This window comes from Papilio polytes, unplaced genomic scaffold (assembly GCF_000836215.1).
Source record: "Papilio polytes unplaced genomic scaffold, Ppol_1.0 DF823901.1, whole genome shotgun sequence".
NCBI classification, from domain to species: domain Eukaryota; kingdom Metazoa; phylum Arthropoda; class Insecta; order Lepidoptera; family Papilionidae; genus Papilio; species Papilio polytes.
Genome location: NW_013525303.1, coordinates 1617286 through 1637048, shown reverse-complemented (window position 1 = coordinate 1637048; position 19763 = coordinate 1617286). Strand labels below are relative to the sequence as shown.

Here is a 19763-nt window from a genome sequence, read left to right as displayed (position 1 = left end):
ATTCGTCATTCACATCATTTGATATCAGCCGTTTCGGCTACAAGAGGTCACAATGAATTTAACACTAACATAGACATACATAAAAACTTACATTATTACGTTACTTATGAAAAAAAAATCACCAATTAGTCGGTTCCGTTTTTCTAAAAACTATTAAAAAACCCGACCTATTGAGAAAAATGAGGCATATTGAGGAAAGCTCTATGCAATAAAGACGCCCAATCCACATTTTTAAATATTTTTATTTATATTTTGTGAAGATAAACTAAGTATAAGAACTTTTTTAAAATCGGAACACCACAAGATAAGGAAAAAAACGGACAGTTTTTTTTACAGTCAGTAATAACCTATTAATTATATTTATTATAATAACGTTAGAATCAATTGTAGAAACCATTTTTTACAACCATACAAGACCCCTGACCCCGGCTAGCGGCTGTCGAAGCTTGTTTTTCTTGTGTAATAAATAGACAATTCTTTCAAACAAAACCTTCCATTCCGTGAAACAAACAAACCGATTGCCTTTTTTGTTTATAAATACGATGTGCCAAGAATGTTGACTTGTTGGTTGTTCAGAATGTTTGAAAAGTAAAGAAAAAATAGAATAAAGGAAGAAACTATCTACTTTCATAATCTTACTAATGTTATAGATGTGAAAGTTTAGATGGATGGATGGATGGAGGTTTGTTACAGTTTATAACCTAAACTGCTGAACGGATCTCGATGAAATTTGATGATACTCTGGTAGAACACATAGGCTACACTCTTGGTTTATTTTAATTCGGACGGACGGAGTTGCGAGCGAAAGCTAGTTTATTTACAAAATAAAGATTTTATGTAAAAGAATTGAGAAAGGTACTTTTTGCGCATAGTATATTTTATTTTGACTACGACTCCATTAGAGCTAAAATAAGACCAAAAAACTAAAAAAAATTGTATAATTATCACGTGTAAGACGATAATTGGTAACATTTCTATATTAAATTAAAACAGTTTTATTAAATATGTAATTTCCTACGTAATAAATCATTGTCAAGTAAATAAATACAGGATAATTTAAGCCATGTGTAGGCTCACGTGTTTTGTTCCTACGCGATATAATTGCTGTAATTCCAATAGTCAATATGTATACTAATATTATAAAGATGAAAGATTTGTATTTTAGGATTTTTGTATATATTTGATTCACGCAAAAACTACTGCGCCGATTTCAAAAATTCATTCACCATTAGAACGGTAATTTATCCACGGGTAGGCCATGTTTTATTTTATTTATTTATTACTTCACGCGAGCGAAGTCGCGAGCACAACTAGTCTGCTATATTTCATTTTAAAAAATATTGTCCACGTGGAACTAAAAAAGTCAATAAGCACCCTATATGCTCTTCCATATTTTATTCAACATCTGGGCCTTTGATGGTAACTCGTTAAGCAGTTTTGCAGATTTGTAACAGTTTTTTTGTTTTGTTTTGCAGCAGTTTTGCAGACGTACAAACATCCATCAATCTAACCAAACATTCGAATTTATAACATTAGTATGAAATTAAATATCCGAAGCCGAAGCCGGCAGTTAGGTTAACATACACAACTTACACCTTCTTTTGGAAGGATACAAAATATTAAAAAATACACGAAAAATATTATTTAAAACAGAAATTCTTTATATAAATATTGAAAACTAGTTTAATGAAATACAACAACTGGGTAACCTAAATTACAATAATTAATTACCTTATAAAGTAACCTTGTCTATAATAATAGCAATTGTCTTAACTACTCTGAATAAACAATCATTGACTAACTTGTTTTACCTTTAATATTATGTTTTCTATAATAATAGATTTATTATTGAAAAATAATTCCATAGACGTACCACATAATTTCATATCTATAAGAAATTCACCACTAAAAACATAAACCAAATTCGTAAGACGATTTTTTCAGATTTTTTCAGATTTTTCTTATCAGAAATTGTACAAAATAATACATACACAAAATAATAATAACCGTCAAATGTTTATACTATCGCTATCTCTGTTTCCAAAGACAATAAGAAGGACGGCAAATGTAATACAGTAACAAGTTTGAGAGAGACAGAGATTTATTTAATGAAGACAAAGTCCCGTAAAACAGTAAAATCATGGTATCACTATCAGACGTATCATTTCAATTGTAATTATCGATTGTGCCTACCAGTGATCTGCGTTTTGTTTTTCTTACATACGTAATGTGTTTAGCTCATTAACTAATTAACCTGCAAGTATACGTACAGTCGCGGAAACACGCGGTGTACCATTTACAAAAAAATGCCTTGTTCCTTACAACTAGACGAACTCCACATATCGATACAAATCACCTAAAAATACAGCGGTAGGGCCCGCTTTAACATCTTCGCACGAATAGGCCGGCTCGCCCGGTGTGGGAGCAATTCCGCGTTTCGTCTGATGAGTGTGGTGCCGGAGGCTTAATTTTAGTCCCTTTCCCTTTCCAACCTTTTCTTAAGAGGAAAGGAAGGAAAGGAAAAGTGGATTTGAAGGTAAAGGAGACGCATAGGAAAGGGAAATGTCCTCTTTATGTGCGTCTCCTCCTGCGTCAATTAAGGTTAGGCAACGCATCTGCAATTGCGGATGTTTATGGGCAGCGGTCGCTTTCCATTTCGGTGGATTCAGGTTGGCGCTTGCTCGTGTTCCACCTTAAATTATAAAAAAAACACTGCCAGATACCCTAACTGTACATACTATAATAACATGTCCCCGCGTCAAACAAAACAAGCGTGGAAATTATACACATATCTTCAAAACATGTAACTGACCCCGCTCGTTGCAAATATTTACAATTATAAGCAATAACAAAAAGCCGTTTTTACATTGTTATTAATAATTTATTTTCTAATATCACCTAAAACTAGGTCTCTTTCAATAGTTAAACCGAATGTAGGGTCAATATTAATTAAAGACTTTTTTAAATTAACTCAATTTTGAAAAAGGGTATACGGACATTTATACAAAAGACTATCTTTCACCCGCGATTCCGTCCACGTGGAAGTAATTAAAATAAAAGTAGCCTAGGTTTCCATCGATCTAAACTTACGCATTTATAATATTAGTATGATGTGCATATGATTAGCATAAATGGTTTATTAATTTTTAATCAAATATAATTATAAACAGCAATGAAACGTAAAGCGTAAAATCTCATTAATTTTGCAAGCGGTTATTAAAACAGCAAATTTTACTGTTGCAATAAAAGTTAATTGAAAACAACAATAATCGATACGCGCACATAAATATTCATACTGCTTACGAATGCAATGTATATTAACAAAAGGATTGTCGACCGCACCCAGAAACATTTAGCCGCTTAGGAAACACACTAAGAAACTACTTAAATAGCCGACACTGAGACAAATAAAGTTCTTCCGAAAGAATTAATTTATTTCATCTAAACTGATTTTTTCTATACAATTATAACATTGAAATTACGCAAAGAATCAAATTGAAGTTATATTTTTTGAGTTATTGAGTATCCCAAAAATTCCTACTAAAATAATATTTCTTCATAATGCAATCAATAACTTAAAGCCTATTTCCACTAATGCGATCACGGCCAGTGGAACCACTTCCTAATGCAGAGAGTAAACATAAAAACATTTTTGTATAAAAACTTGCAACTTTTTCGGGCTGAATTAAAAAAAAATAGTAACAAATATAGCCTGTTACTTAATTAATCTTTCTCATAGTAAAAGAGTTTTTGATCGATCCAGTAATTTTTGCGTTCATTCACTACATAGAAAAATACACATATTTTCTGCTATGCTATTAAAAATCATTTAAAAACAGTATCTTAACCCTGATAGCGCCCTTGCCTTCTAATAGATTTACGATATAACCTTTAATATGGTAATATCACTGTCAAAAACTTGCTTTAACTCGTATATAAAAATCAAACTATTCACTTTAACCGTGGGCTTCCATTACCAATTAAAGATAGAATACAAACGTACAATTATATTTGTTTTTCAAGTTCGCACCTTTGAGTAAGCCTTCGCACAACAATTGCAAATGTCAAAATGACATGACATGAACAATCCATGGCAACCTTGCTTCCTTGATGTTGGCAGCAACTTATGGTCTCTTTCCCACATTTGTGTTTTTATCCAAAATGTACCCCCCTAAGGCGTGGAAATGTATAGCCTAAAGTGTGACGTAAGTGTAGAGCTTTTCATTAAAAAAATAATTATTCAATAATATGCTGTAATTGCTGACATCTTAGGCAACAAAGAAGTGTGTGTTTACGTTTTATTATATTAGAATAGATATAGATTTAAATTAATGCCATTGGTTGTCTAATTTCGGTAAACTCCGGTATATGCCATTATCTCTCATGTCACTGTACTTGCGAGCGGAAGTCGAGATATAAAACAATGGACAAACCACACGACATTTTACACAATTAAACCTGCAAACTGACATAACACTAAAGCACAGTTCTAATTGACAGTTTTAAGTGAACAAACTGATCAAAATTGTGTATGCAAGCATGAATTCAACTGATAGGTGAAGTAACTGCGCATCTACTGAGCGTCTGTAGCGAGCATAAGCGTGGGCTACGTCAGTTATCAGCCATTTAAACAAAACAGTGATCTGTGTAAACCAACCTTTACCAGCATCGATGTATAGAAGAAATTAGGAATCTTCAAAATGGTATTCAGATAAAAGAAAATGTGTTAAGAAAATAAGGAGTAAAAGGTTAGCATGTTAAGAGAAGGGATGAATCGCATGTAACAAGAAGGACGTTAGTTATGAATGTGGAGGTACACCGGTAAGGTAGATCTAGAAAGAAATGAATGGATTGCGTGAAAGGTGTCATGACATAATCAAGAAGGGAGTGATGACTGAGATAATGGATGATAGAGTTATTTAGAGGACGAAAACCGGGTGCGCCGACCTTACGGGAGTAGGATAAGGCAGGGGAGATGACGATGATTATGATTCAGATAACTATAAAGCAAGAATGACATTTGAAAGTCATTGACCTGCACATTATTAAACGCATGCAGTCCAAGCAAACTGTCTAGTGTTTATCAATATTTGTTACTTATGCTGAAGGTTTGCAACTTATTAAAAAGAAAGGCGGAAAGAGGAAGAATTTACGCTGGTTTCCTCAGTCAACGAGCGAAACAGACGCGTACAGCTGCCGGATTACTGTAAGGTCAAACAAAAACGCTAAACTGTTCATAATTTTACGCATTTAATTTATACCGTAAACAATTCATTGGTCCTCGAAGTCGGACAAAATTTATAACATCGTATCTTTTCGCGCTTCTATTGTTTTTTTAACGATAATATCAACGATACTATAAACAGGTCATCATCGCTCGGGATATCCATACAAAAGAAACTGAAAATAAGTTGCCGTTTAGGAAGAGAAATATGTTCTTTAAATGGTTACGTTTTCCGTATTTAAATTGGCATGTCGAATACAAGAAGACTTCTACAGGTATCACATGTTAATCTATATTATATATGCGAAAATGTATGAAATGAAATTTGACACAGATTTAAAACACTAGAACAGCACATACGCTATTTAACAAGTGTTTTTTTTAATTCCGCGCAGACGGTTCGCAGGCAAAACCATATTGTATATAGTGAATCTTGTATGTGTAAAATATTAATTAAGTATTGTATAGGCAAATTCCTGTTGGCTTGAGTCATGTTAATTGCTTTGTTCTTGAGACCAGGACATCAATGATTAACTAAACAACAGATATTATAAAGAAGAAAACTTTATATTTTCATCTTTCTTTTGTCAATTTTGGAAGAGATTTTTAAAATGCAGATCCGCATACTACTATTACATATACAACTATTCTTATTTTTTACTGTCTTAGATTTTATTTGTAGCCAAAGATTAGATAGATGGTTGTTTTTAGGTGTCTCCAATACGGCTTTACTCATCTCGATGAAAGAACAAATGTAAAGCAAAATCGGGAAGAACACACATGCTTAATACTAAGTCCCTAATTTCGCGCGGAGAGCCGCGGGCGACAGTGGTTTATGTATCATGAGAGATATATAAACTAGTTTTCGTCAGCGACTCTGTCCGCGTGGAATTAAAATCGTCTACATCTATGACAAATTTCATTTAGATTGGTTCAGTAATTTAGGCAAAAAACACTTATAAAAATCAATCCATCTAAACTTTCGTATTTATAATATTATTTAGAATTAACAGAAAAATTGACACTGGCCGCTTTAATCAACATGATATTGTAATCTATCGAACAAATACAATACTTATGAAACTGCGCGTTAAGTTTTTTTATTGTTAACTTACATTGATATCGTTTTTTTTGTATTCCAAGAAATGTCAGCTTTGTTTTTTATCATTTAATATTTTACAATCATTATAAACCTTCCGTTATCTATAGTTCAATGTAAGTTTATCGTATGAGCGTTTTTTATTTTTGCATTTAGCTTCCGTCTGTTTAAATTATTTATTTTTTATACATAAGCTTTTTTGTTGTATAATTTTAAATATTTAACTTAACGTTTTCATTGTATCTATAATATCTATACTATTATAATAAAGCGTAACACACTTCTTTGTTGCCTAACATATCAGCAATTATGGCATATTTTTGAATAATTATTATTTTAATAAAAAGCCCTACACTTACGTCACGCTTTAGGCTACATATTTCTACACCATTAAACTAAGGGGGTAAATATTTTGCATAAAACCTCTAATGTGGGAATAGGCCAAAGTTGCTGCCAACATCAAAGAAGCAAGATTGCCAAGGTGTGTTGTCATGTCATTTTGACATTTGCTATTGATAATTTGACAAATATGAACAATGAAATAAAATTTTCATAATTTCATACGGATGAAGCCGCACGGGAACAGCTAGTTTCAGAATAAAATGAGTCAAAAGAAATCAAAAATTCTTAAAGCCTACGTATTTATTGTATTTCGATTTAGTCTAAAAAATTTAAATCAACACAGAATAAATAAATGCATATTCATACCGAGGCTTATTTCGTTTTAATTAAAGTTTTACGTCAAATCATTTTAAATAACTAAACATCGAGACATGATATAAAAAAAAACTTTTAAATATGACTCGATGTTAGTACAATTTATAATGTTAACTAACGTTTTCTTAATTAAATTTCTATTAATTATTTTTTTCATTAAAAGTCATAATTAGATAACAATTAAGCGTCAATGAAAAAACAAGTCATTCTAAATTTAATCAAAACAAAATAATTAAAACCTACAAGAAAACAAAATTAAATCGTTATGAAAGTAAAACAAAATATTACCTAATAGGACTCCAAGTCGTATAAAATATACACATCGCACAAATCCGCACTAAAACGTCCACCACTCACGAGCACACAATACCATCTGATATGTCCATCACCATTTGCTTATATTTTGGTCGACGTATAATTATATTCATTTTTAAGGACTGCGTGAAAGTTATCCATAAGAGAGTAAATACAAATATAACGACTGTTAAAGATGTATGGAAGAGAATCACTGTAACTTTTCGTAGAAACTAATATTTGTCTAATACTAGCGTTCGTCCGCGACTGCGTTTTCGTGAAATAAAAAAAACGAATGTGAGTAGGCTTTGTTTTCTTTCAGACTATCCTAGTCAGCCTGTGAACATGGCGCATGCAACTGTGTCGAAATATCGGGAGCTAAAACAATTAAATCGTGGTAAGAAACCCGTATCTTACGAACATTACATTTGTAAAAACCAGGACAGTTTATAGTTATATATCCATCCATTCATCTAATCTTTCGCATTCATAATTTAAGTAAGATTATCCGCGGTATTTAATTAGCATTTGTTCAAATTTAATTCAATTTAAGTATTATAACTATTGATTAAAGGGTAGTTGAACAATGTTTTATTTTCCTTTACATTCCTTTCATACTTATCTTTCGTGTGGTACGTCTCGTATAATTGCGAGGCATCATAAAGTTTGAATAGCATTATACATAAGGAACAGTTTATCTACTGCACATAAAGAGGATATAATGCGTGTAAGTCATTAGTGTTAAAAATAAGTTGTCTTTGTGACGAGCTCTAGATAATAATGGGATGTAATTGAGTTTTGTTTAACAATACGAACATTTATATAAATTCAATTTCGATCATAGTTTAAAAAGTTATTGTCAAGTCCACACAAATATTAAAGAGAAAACATTTTTATTAGTTTCTATATCTATCGGGTGCTTTTTAAATCTATTTAAAATCAAAATCTTACTATCTCACTACCTCACTAATATTATAAATGCTAGATGGATAGATAGATATTTGTTAGTTTTGTATCCTAAACAGCTGAACGGATCTCGATTAAATTTGGCATAGATGTAGATAGTCTGGAAGAAAACATAGGCTATTTACTTTTTTTTTTAATTGAGTCGCGGGCGAAAGTTAATTTAGAAAAGTTTTTTGCTCTATTCACGAACGACAATGTAGCAATTGAGCGCAGTTGTTAAAAGGTTCGAATCCATGTACCAATGTGATTTTGGATTTGCGAATTTAATTTGTATTTTTATCCGACGTGCTTACTGTAAAGGAAAACAATGTGATGCCTGCACATATCTGCAGAGATATTTAAAGATATGTAAAGTCAACCTGCAGTGGGCCATCAGACCAAACCACTCCTAAGGATAGGCTCCAAGCACCTCAGTGTTTTAATATTATTCTTATTATCGTTTTTACACGATCTCAACCTTCCTATATGTTATTGTAATAAAACATTTATAAAAACACGAGTTAACCTCCTCATCATAAACTTTCTCACGGCACAAATGTGTTGATATTACAATATGAAAACAAGGATGCAGAATAAAGGATGGTGTAAAATACACATAGATTTTCCCACAAAGCGGTAATGAAGTGACATGGGCGTCTCCAGCTTTGTGGGAGATGATCAAGGGAAGCCTCGTCTGTACCAATCTCACTAATGTTAGAAATGTGAAAGTTCGGATGGATGGATGTTTGTTAGTTTGTAGCCTAAACGGCTGAACAGATCTCCATGAAATTTTAATGGCGTGAATGAAGATAATCTGGAAGTTTTTTTTTAATTCCACGAGGATGGAGTAGCGAGCGGAAACTAGTATAATAAAAAGAAAAAAAATGGATTTTTGTATGTATTGAAATAAGTCAAAAACTAGTGGGCCGAATTCAAAAATTCTTTCACCATTAGAAATGTAATTCATATATGAGTAACATAAGCTACATTTTTTTTATAATATTTCAAGTGTACGTAGTTGCGAGCAACAGCTAGTAATCAACATTTTTAAATGTTTTTAATGAACAATATTTTTACGTAAAACAAGGCGTTTTTGAAGTATATATGTGGATCTCTAGGTATCGTTGCACCTTACTATTTAGAATTATATTTTTCATTGTACACTTTCAAATATCAAGGGGGGCTTCTGAACCAAAAGAAAATATAACAATTGCTCAACTTTTCATACAAGATATACAAATTTATATATTACTAGCTTTCGCCTGTGACTCCGTCCACGTGAAACAAAAAATACAAAACATAGCCTATGTTACACACTGACAACGTAGCTTTTTAATGGTGAAAGAATTTTTGAAATCTGCCTAGTAGTTTTTGAGTTATTTCTCTTTATAATATTAGTATAGAAATGATGATAGTTACTTCGTTTAAAAAACTATAAAGATCGCCATTGATTAGGTATTCCGTACTTTGTCAGGGTCAAGTTATTTACATACTAATTTGGCAATATATTACATAAGGTATCAATGACACAATCAGATCACGTATGTTTGGATAAACTGGGTGAATGCTAACGGCATACTAGGTATGCACATGTACTATAACTCCTTATATGGAAAATAGTGCAAGAGCTAGTAAAGGTAAGTACTATGTCTATTACTAGCTGCTGCTCGCGAATTCGCCTGCGTGAAAAAAAATTTTCCTCTTTATAATATCAGTATAGACTAGTTGTTTCTCGCGACTTCGCCCGCGTGCATTTGTAAAATAAGAAAAAATACAGCCTATGTTACTCATTTCTAACGTAGCTTTTGAAAGGATTCTTAAAATTGGTTCAGTAGTTTTTGAGTTATTTTAATACATACAAAAATACAAATCTTTCCTCTTTATAATATTGGTATAGACTAGCTTTAGACCGCGACTCCGTCCGTGTGGGTTTAAAAAAATAGCCTATGTGTTCAGACTATCGTCTACATCTAAGCCGGATTTCATCGAGATCTGCAGTTCAGTCAACAAACTCTAATAAACATCCATCCATATATTTATTTTAAACTTTCCAATTAAAAATATTAGTAAGATTAAAACGGCTTGTAACTTGTTTTCACATGAATTTATTTAGTAATTCCGTTGATTATGATTACAAATAGCCCAAAATTACTACTAAATAAACGTCTATAATAATATGCATAAATGCATTAGGATATTATCATAAGACTCAATCTGGTTTTTGGCAAAGATTTTTTTTTATTTTTTTTATATGAGAAGGGGGCAAACGCGCGGCGGGAACACAAAGGTGGTCAAAGATGACTTAAAAATGTTATATAACCTTTATAATCCATCTATCCTCGTCAATATTTTACAGCCACGTTTATTCCAACTTGTAATTATAATGTAAACTTCAAGTGCTTGGCTCTTAGACTATACAACGTTAATGACGTGCATTAGCCTGTCAACAACAATGTTGTGTTAACAGTGAATGAGTGTTGATACAAATATTAGTGTATAAACGACGTAATGATATGACAGACACGACATTACTGAGGTAATTTCATTACGTGCATGGGAATAATGGCCGAATACTGAAACGAAACATACACAATTCGCTTAGTAAGCGCTTTCAATGTGACAGACGTCAAAGATTTAATGCATTTTTTTAAATAAATAAATTAATAAATAAATATAAATAATAACTAGGGTTTTACTACGATTGGAATTTAAGCCTGGAATTATCATTTAAGACGCTGTTACATATTTCAGAATTCGTCATATCGTTTCAGTATTTATCTGTTATCTTACACTCCCACTCTCAGAGTCCTTTAAAGGTTACTTACGCAGCTCCCTTACTATTTGTACTCAGATTTATTAACTTAGTGTAGATTTTTACACTGAATCTACACAAAAGAAGTAATAATTAATAGGTGATTATTCAACACGAATTCATTTTTTTTTCTACTTTTATCTACACATTAGTAACAGTATTTAAAAAAAAGCCCATATGTATAGAAATTATCTTTGTGATATTTTTATATAATTCAATATTATATCGGTATTTCAGTCTAAGCTGCCGCGAACGGTGCACCGACCCTAAGCAAAACCGGTACAGCTAGGGTTGCCAAAAATACCTGAAGACGTAAAACGTTGACCCTTAGCGGACGAAAAAAGTGAATTAATTATAAAAAACAAAACACACTCAGTATATCACAATTAAAGGAAAAATTAAATAATCACACTAGTCTTAACCGCCTTAGTAAACATCTATAGGCTACAAACAGTCACAATCTATACTTCTATTTTTGTATGTATTGAAATAACTCAAAAACTACTCGGCCGAATTTAAAAACTACTACACAATTATAAAAAGGTGTTAGTGAGCAACAAAGGATTGTTTTGGTATCTCGCGCCGACAAAGTCGCGAGCAACAACTAGTATAATATACAAAAGTGTGAGTTGGCAACCCTATATCCAATACAGAACCCTGTATATTACATACAGTTATTTCTGAGTTAAAATATGCATTCCTTTTATTACGGTCTGCCTCAGACTGCGAATATAAAAAAAACAATATGCAATTCTCGGTATAAGTTTTTTCATATGTTTATCTGTTCGTCCATACTAACACAGATTAATATACTCTGATGTTTAAATATATACTAATATTATAAAGAGGAAAGATTTATATTTTTGTATGTATTGAAATAACTTAAGAACTACTGGGCAGATTTAAAAAAATCTTTCACCATTAAAAGCTACGGCAGTAACAAAGGCTATATTTTTTAATTCCACACGGACGTAGTCGGGAGCAACAGCTAGTTGTTAATATTAACCGTTTTTATTGAATAATGTTAATTCAAGCATAACGGATACGGTTAATTTCACCAAAGCATATTTTTTTGTTTTTCTCTCCAACTGTAAGAAATATTAAGCTTTTTTGGAGATAAGATATAACAAACATCCATCCATCCAAATTTTCGCGTTCATAAAGTATGACTCTATGACACTTGCTTGAAAATTCTTCCACATGGAATAAAAAAAATATATATATCCTATATTAGTCACTGATTATGTAGCTTTTTATTAGTGAAAGAATGAAAAGTACAAATCTTTACCCTTTACAATATTAATACAGATTTCATTTATCATTAGGACTGAAATGTGTGTTACATTTTAGATAAATGAAAAGTGGAACTAACTTTGAAAATGAAAATGAAAATGATTTATTGATGTAACAATAGATTATACAAGTTAATCAGATGTAGGGACTTCCTTTTAAGTCACTTTAACTTAACTTAAAGTAATTAACTTTACAAGCTAATATTAGGAATTTAGTCCTAACAAGTGCAAGTCAATATTGTAGTTATTTTAATTAATTCAGGAAATCAAGTAATAATAATAATAATAATAAGTCATTTAATCCATTCAGAAGGCAAACATCATACACTTAATTACACAGTTGACAAAAATAATGACGGAGGAAACGAAAGTTTTACAAACAACAACAAAATATATACAAGTACTAACGCCATCTGTGTTCCCCGTTTAACACTATTCTTAACATATCACACGTAATAGTTTGCTTGTCGGCCGCTAGATGGAGCTTAACTTAAAATACCAGATACTCTGAGAAAACGTCTTATAGTTTAAAAAAAACTTACCTCAGCCCAGAAGCAAACAATGAGGGAAGAACCCGACATGAGAAGAGGATAATACGCGGATAGAAGACTCGTCGCCCAGCCCTCTTGGAACGCTGACTGGAACACAAATTAAATTCATACTTAAAATACACAAAATAACACTTTTAAAAATTAAAAAAAAAACAATTCCAGGAATTTCGCAATAAGAAATATCGAAGATTCAAAAGGGAAATTAACACAGTAAACCGTTCTTTTAAGGGGAATATTATACAGCAAACCATCCATTAAAAAGAGAAAATTCACAGTTTAATCATTTATTAAAAGGGAAAATTACACAAAATCCATGAGACTATATCACTCAGGGTAAAAACACTAATTAAAAACCAGCCTCCTCAAAATAACAGATGTTTGTTAGAGTTTGTAGCCTAAACGGCTGAACGGATTTCGATGAAATTTGGCATAGATGTAGGGGATAGTCTGGAAGAACACATATGCTACTTTTGTTTTTTTCTAATTCCACGCGCACGAAGTTAAAAGAGCACAAAAGCTAATAAGTATACAAATATAGAAGTACTAGCTTTTGCGCGTGACCCCGTCAGCGTTGAATTAAACAAAAACAAAAGTGAGTAGCCTCTGTGTTCTTCCAGACTATTCTCTACACATACCAAATTTCTCTAACAAATATCCATCCATCTAAACTTTTGCATTTATAATATCAGTATAGAAGTATAGATAAACTCACCGGCGACACAAAGTAAGCTCCGCGTATGAGGGACGCGAGGAATGCGACGAGGTAGAGCATCTTCTGCGTGGTGACCTTGCAGGCGCGGAGGAAGGTGGGTGCCTTAAGCCGGCGGTATTCCGTCACCACGCATATCGTCAGCTGCACCGCGCAGACGAACGCCACCAATAGGAACACACCGCCGATACCTGCAAATGGAAGACAGGAATAAAGTTCTACTATTCTAGGGTTAGAATTAAGAATGTATAGAGCAAACGGACTTTTAGATATTTAGTGCACACACAGAATAGACATTTAAAAATATACTAGACATAGCGAACAACATTTTTGCACCGGTAACTTCTTTGAAAGGTACTATCTTAGTTCTCGAATTTAGTAAAAAAATTTCTAAAAAACGCCTCCTCATGTATTGACGTCTTAAAAATTTTACAAAATTTCAATAAGCTCCATCTTTTATTATAAATATAAACTTAACAGTAAATATAACAAACATTATTATTGTATTTAACACTTATTGGCAATTTCGTTAACTAGAAATAAGAGCAGAATAAGTTGACTACGAGCAATATATCCATTTTAATAATATGTCCAAACAATTTAGGATTTTAATTTAAATTGAAATACAAACATTGAAATTATCCGAGTTTATTTCGTTTTCGTTTCTATCAATAGGTTTTAAATAGTTTTGAAATACCTTTAAAATTAGGTAAAAGTAAAGACTAAATCATATAAAAGCTAACGACGCTTCCTACAGCTACATGAATGATAAAAGGGAAGAGAGGAGTCCCTTTCTTGTGTACCAATACTCACATGCGTGGTACGGCAGATTTGGTCCAGCGCACTCATCACCCGCGTACCGTATCTCGCACAAGCAGGTACCATTCATGCAGTCCCCTCGACCGCTGCAGCCGAGCGCGCAGCCCGCGCCGCGCGCCGCCGCCGACATCACGTCCGCGTAGTACGCTAGGATCGAGCGCATCTTATGCGCCGACGCAACCTCCTGAAAATATATGTACATAAGTCATGAAATCTGGGGAGAAGTAAATCTGTAATATTATAAAGAGGAGAGATTTGTATTTTTGTATGTATAACTCGAAAACTACTGGGCCGATCTCTTTCTTTCACCTATTAAAAGCTACATTATCACTGGCTAACATAGGCTATGTTTTTTATTATATTTTTTTATTTCACGCGGACGAAGTCGCGAGCAAGAACTAGTGAAATATAATAGTAGTGACGTTCTGCAACTCTAACTTCGGGTACTAAAAACAATATAAATAAATGGTAAAAGTGAAATGAACTCAGGAGAAAAGGTGTTTTAAAGAGAGAAAAAAAAAACATTTTTTAGCGTTAATTGGAATAAAAGCGTGTACAGTATGATGGAAACAACTACGGGACATAATATAATTATAGTGATAAATAAAAATATAGAAATCCTCGCCTAGAATCCCTCCAATCGTCTTGTTTCACCTTGTTACGTGTGCAAAATACTCGTAGTTTAACAATTTTACGCAATATGACGATTTTATATTACTGGTTAAGCAAATACGCATCGACTTTTAAACCCAGGCGTACAAAAGGTATGGGGGGACGCAAGACAATAGAGTATATAGGGGAGAGTTGGGCAGTCGGGAGGCACGTTATTTCTAATTAAGATGTATTTTAAAAAGTGTCCATCATTCCCTATTTCTTTTACTATTTTTAGAGACGTCAAACAGATTTTCGTAACTATGCGCCCAATATAGTCAAGACAAAGTTAATACACAATATAAGCGATTGCTTAAACGTATACCTATTGTATTGTAATTACAGACCAATTGATAGAACACCGAATAATAATTTCTATTATATTTAAATTTGTGGTCTTACATAAAATTTATTCTGTCTGATAAATTAAACACTCTGTGTGTCTTGAATTATCAATTACATATATCGACTAACACATTTTTTAATAAAATAACCAAAGTAGGTAGCCTATGTGTTTTTCCAGACTATGCTCTACATCTATGCCAAATTTCATCAAGACCGTTCAGCAATTTTGGCTACAAACTCTAACAAACATCCATCCATGTAAACTTTCGCATTTATAATATCAGCAGCTTTTGCCCGCGACTCCGTCCACGTGAAATTAGAAACCAAAAGTAAGTAGCCTATGTGTTTTTCCAGACTATGCTCTACATTTATAAATTTCATGGAGACCCGTTCAGTTTAGGCTACAAACTCTAAAAAACATCCATCTAAACTATTGCATTTAAAAAATTAAAATAAATAGTATTACAAGTGACATCAGAAAATGAAGTGAGCAATATTATATGCTTTAAGAAATAGAAGTACATGAATTAATTAAATAAGTTCGTAATCTATAAATCTAACATCTTGTTTTATATCTCGTGATCACGAAAACATTATCAAAAACACAATTGAATGGATTTGAACATGTACATTTATGTATTAGTACGAATAATTCAAATTATATAACACGGTAGAAAGACAAACGAAATTAACATACAATACCATCACATAAGGTTTAAATTACAATGCAAAATATTCATCACCATATTTTGCAGTACATGTATGTACATTCTATCACATTGTAATTACACACTTCTGCTATGGTAATAAGGTCTTAAATATTTTTTGAGTACTTTCGTATTGCTATAACTTGTTGACCTTGGTTTTTAAAATTGATGGTACTTAATTATTGAGTAAATAATAAGCTAAAAAACTGGTAAAATTCAGTAAACAGTTAAACAAATCATGCTTAAAGGTCATGACAGACAAATCTATAGATCCTTCTTTAATTTTGAAGATATAGATGAATATTGACTAACAGCCGAATACTGGAACGCCATTTAAATAATGCCACGACTACACTTCATTTACGAAGTAGTGTTTAATATTTTTTGGATATTGTTGTGTATTCGAATTGTAAAACCAATCTAGACTTTTCATAAAGGCAGAGAGAGAGAAAAAGAAATTCGTAGGTTATAACATAAATTTACGAACAGTTTGGTTCAATTCCAAGTAAATCCTGAATTTAGACTAGACCACAGTTATTTTTTTTGTAAATAGAGACAAAAGATTGAATGCAAAAACAAAACATTACATAAATAAGATAAGAGCTGATAAGATTCAAAAACAACCTTATCAAGACTGCATATTACAGATAAATTAATTCTGTGAATATTAAAATAATAATTACGACCAAATTTTAGAACTCATTTTCCTTGTTTCTCTTTTAGCATTTGCAGTAAGCGTCGTAACAATATATTAATATAACATTGTATGACATTTTACAGTATGGAGTACCTTTTCAAGATAAGATAGACGATACCAATGTGTTTTAATCAATATAGATTTAATGTATGAAATGGATACTGAGTACTGAGGACACTTTCATTTCTCCTTTAAATGCAACAAACTGATGTGAATTCTTCTATTATGTATAGTAGCTTCCGCCAGCGAATTGTCCACGTAGAATAAAAAAAAAACAAAAGAAGCCTATGTGTTCTTTCAGAAACATCTAAGCCATCTAAGTTCCTGGCATCTAAGCCAAATTACATCGAGATCCGTATAATCGATCAAGCGACAAACTTTAACAAACATCCATCTAAACTTTCGTATTTCTAATACTAACAATATTTACTTTCTTTTAAATTACTGTTAAAACTCTTGAATTACAGTGCTATTTATCTGAAAGCAAATAGAAATTTAATATCTTGTAAATACTATCGCACTTTTAAACAACTAGATGGCGTTGACATCAAAACTAAACACGATATGATTTTACCAATTTAGATAAGAGTAAAATATAAATTAATACATTTTATCATATTAATTACATCGTTTACGAGGCACGTTAAATTAAATATTTTTTTTAAATATAACATATTTGCCAAGCATATCAGTGAGCGAATGATAGCGGCCGACCCGGGGTAAATATGGCCGCGACCCATACAACGATTGACCTAAATATCATTACCACAAAACATAAACAAATGATGCTTTTAAAATGTACTAAATAATGTAATTAACTTAAATAAAAAGTCAACACTTTTATCTGCATTGATAGGGGGATCTTAATCTCTATGTTTTATTACATATTCTTCGAAATGCTACTCGTGTCAAAAAAAACATACTTATCGCACGCTGTTTTTTTTTTCCATACTGTTAATAAGAAAATTAGTACCGTGCTGATGCAACACTGGATTGTCGGTTATTTTCGTTTCAGTATGTACAAAACATTCACAACGTCAGATTCCCCGATTGTACCTAACCGATTTTACTTTGCGTTACGCTTGTATTTTCATATTGTTATCTCTATTTTATCGATAAGAATGAAAGAGACACAAATCCTATTACAATTGAATTCTAGTCGGAAAACTCAAATATACCCTTCTATACCTTCCGACTATAAGTACTTCAGCGAAATCTTAATATAGTCAAATGTAGAGCAACTGTTACATTGTTACAATATAAACACGCGCCGGCCATTTCACGCACTTTACACTGAAACTTTTAATTAACGCTAATGACTCATACATCAAACTGAGGTGCGGCGTGGAAAACAAGTGATATTAGATCAAGATATGAGTGAAGATTCGTTTGTATAAACCGAGGACCTCATTTAGAATTCTGATACGCGTAGACATCTAGTTTTTGCATGTCACCAAGATTTGTAGTCCATTATCCCCCTAAGTATAACATTTTAATTTCGTATTAAAATGAGTATACAGTAATTAGGTGCTAACCTCAGTTTGAAAACTTCTCTAGCTGATTAGACCGATCAAAAATAGTTATAAATCATTAAACATATTAAACACTTGCCCGACAATAACGAACCTAAGTGAAACGAATTTTGTTAAAATCCAGAGCACACTCTACTTGTCTATACTTATATTGTAAAGAGGAAAGATTTGTTTTTATGTCATCATCATCACCAGCTCACTATATGTCCCCACCGAGGGGCTCGGAGCCTACCCTAAATTAGGGTGATTAGGCCATAGTCAACCACGCTGGGCCACTGCAGGTTGGTCGACTTCACACATATCTTTGAATTTCTATACCAATATGTGCAGATTACATCACGATGTTTTCCTTCACCGTAAGAACGTCGGGTAAATTATGTACGTATGAAAATTCGAAAAATCGAAAGTCACATTGGTACACGGCGGGATTCGAACCCAAGACCTGTAGATTACAAGTCAAGTGCTTAAACCATTGACCCTCCGACGTTCTATTTAATTAATAAACACATTTTAAGAAATATCCCAAAAACTACTAGGCCGATTTCAAAAATTCTCTCACCAATAAATAGCTATGGTATGTTACCATTTAGTAATATAGGCTACTATAATTTTTATTTCTCGGATATAGACGCGAGCAACAGCTAGTAAAACATAATCCATAACTCCAGTTAACATCCTCGTGTCGTTAACGTCCTTCATTCGCATTTAACACATAAATTAGCTACTCCATAAGCTTTCCTATACACTTGTAACAAAAAATGTCCCGTTTATCATACCCGTACCGGAAGTTGTATGTATTTTTAAATATTAATCTCAAGGACATATCATCCTGTTATGTCTAATTTAAAAATCTAAATTGCAACTGTCACAGCGACCATCACGCTCATATACAAAGGAAATCATATCTTACTAATATTATAAATGCGAAAGTTTAGATGGATGGATGTTTATTAGAGTTTGTAGCCTAAACGTCTGAACGGATCTCCGTGAAATTTGGCACAGATTTAGAGCATAATCTGGAAGAACACATAGGCTACTTTATCCCGGGAATAGTTACGGTTCCCGTGGGATTCATTTAGTTTTTTAATGTTTACTCGATCATTCTGCAACGGTTCAACATATCTTATTAAATTTGGCACTGATATAAAACAAAGTCTGGAGTACACATGGGATAAGGTTCATCCCCGAAAAATGTCCGGTTCCCGAGGGAATCGTAGCTTATATTTATTTATATAGTTCGTATGTTTTCTAATACCACGCGGACTACAGTACTATAGTATATAAGCGAGCGTTCGCACGGACGCGAAAACGCTAGGCGGTAACTATGTGTCAAAATAGAACGTATGGGATTGTATGAAGCTGTTCATAC

General features: G+C 32.5%; 1 protein-coding gene across 1 annotated transcript in view; it reads right to left on the bottom strand.

The window, feature by feature from the left end:
- LOC106102817 overlaps nt 1-19763 on the bottom strand; it is a 53083-nt gene that overhangs the window by 13763 nt on the left and 19557 nt on the right. The window contains exons 2-4 of the mRNA XM_013282402.1: nt 14457-14646; nt 13647-13834; nt 12926-13021 (exon numbers count right to left, since the gene is read on the bottom strand). Of these exons, the coding sequence (XP_013137856.1) occupies nt 12926-13021; nt 13647-13834; nt 14457-14625 (453 nt within the window). The 5' untranslated portion in view covers nt 14626-14646. The remainder of the gene's footprint in view (nt 1-12925; nt 13022-13646; nt 13835-14456; nt 14647-19763) is intronic.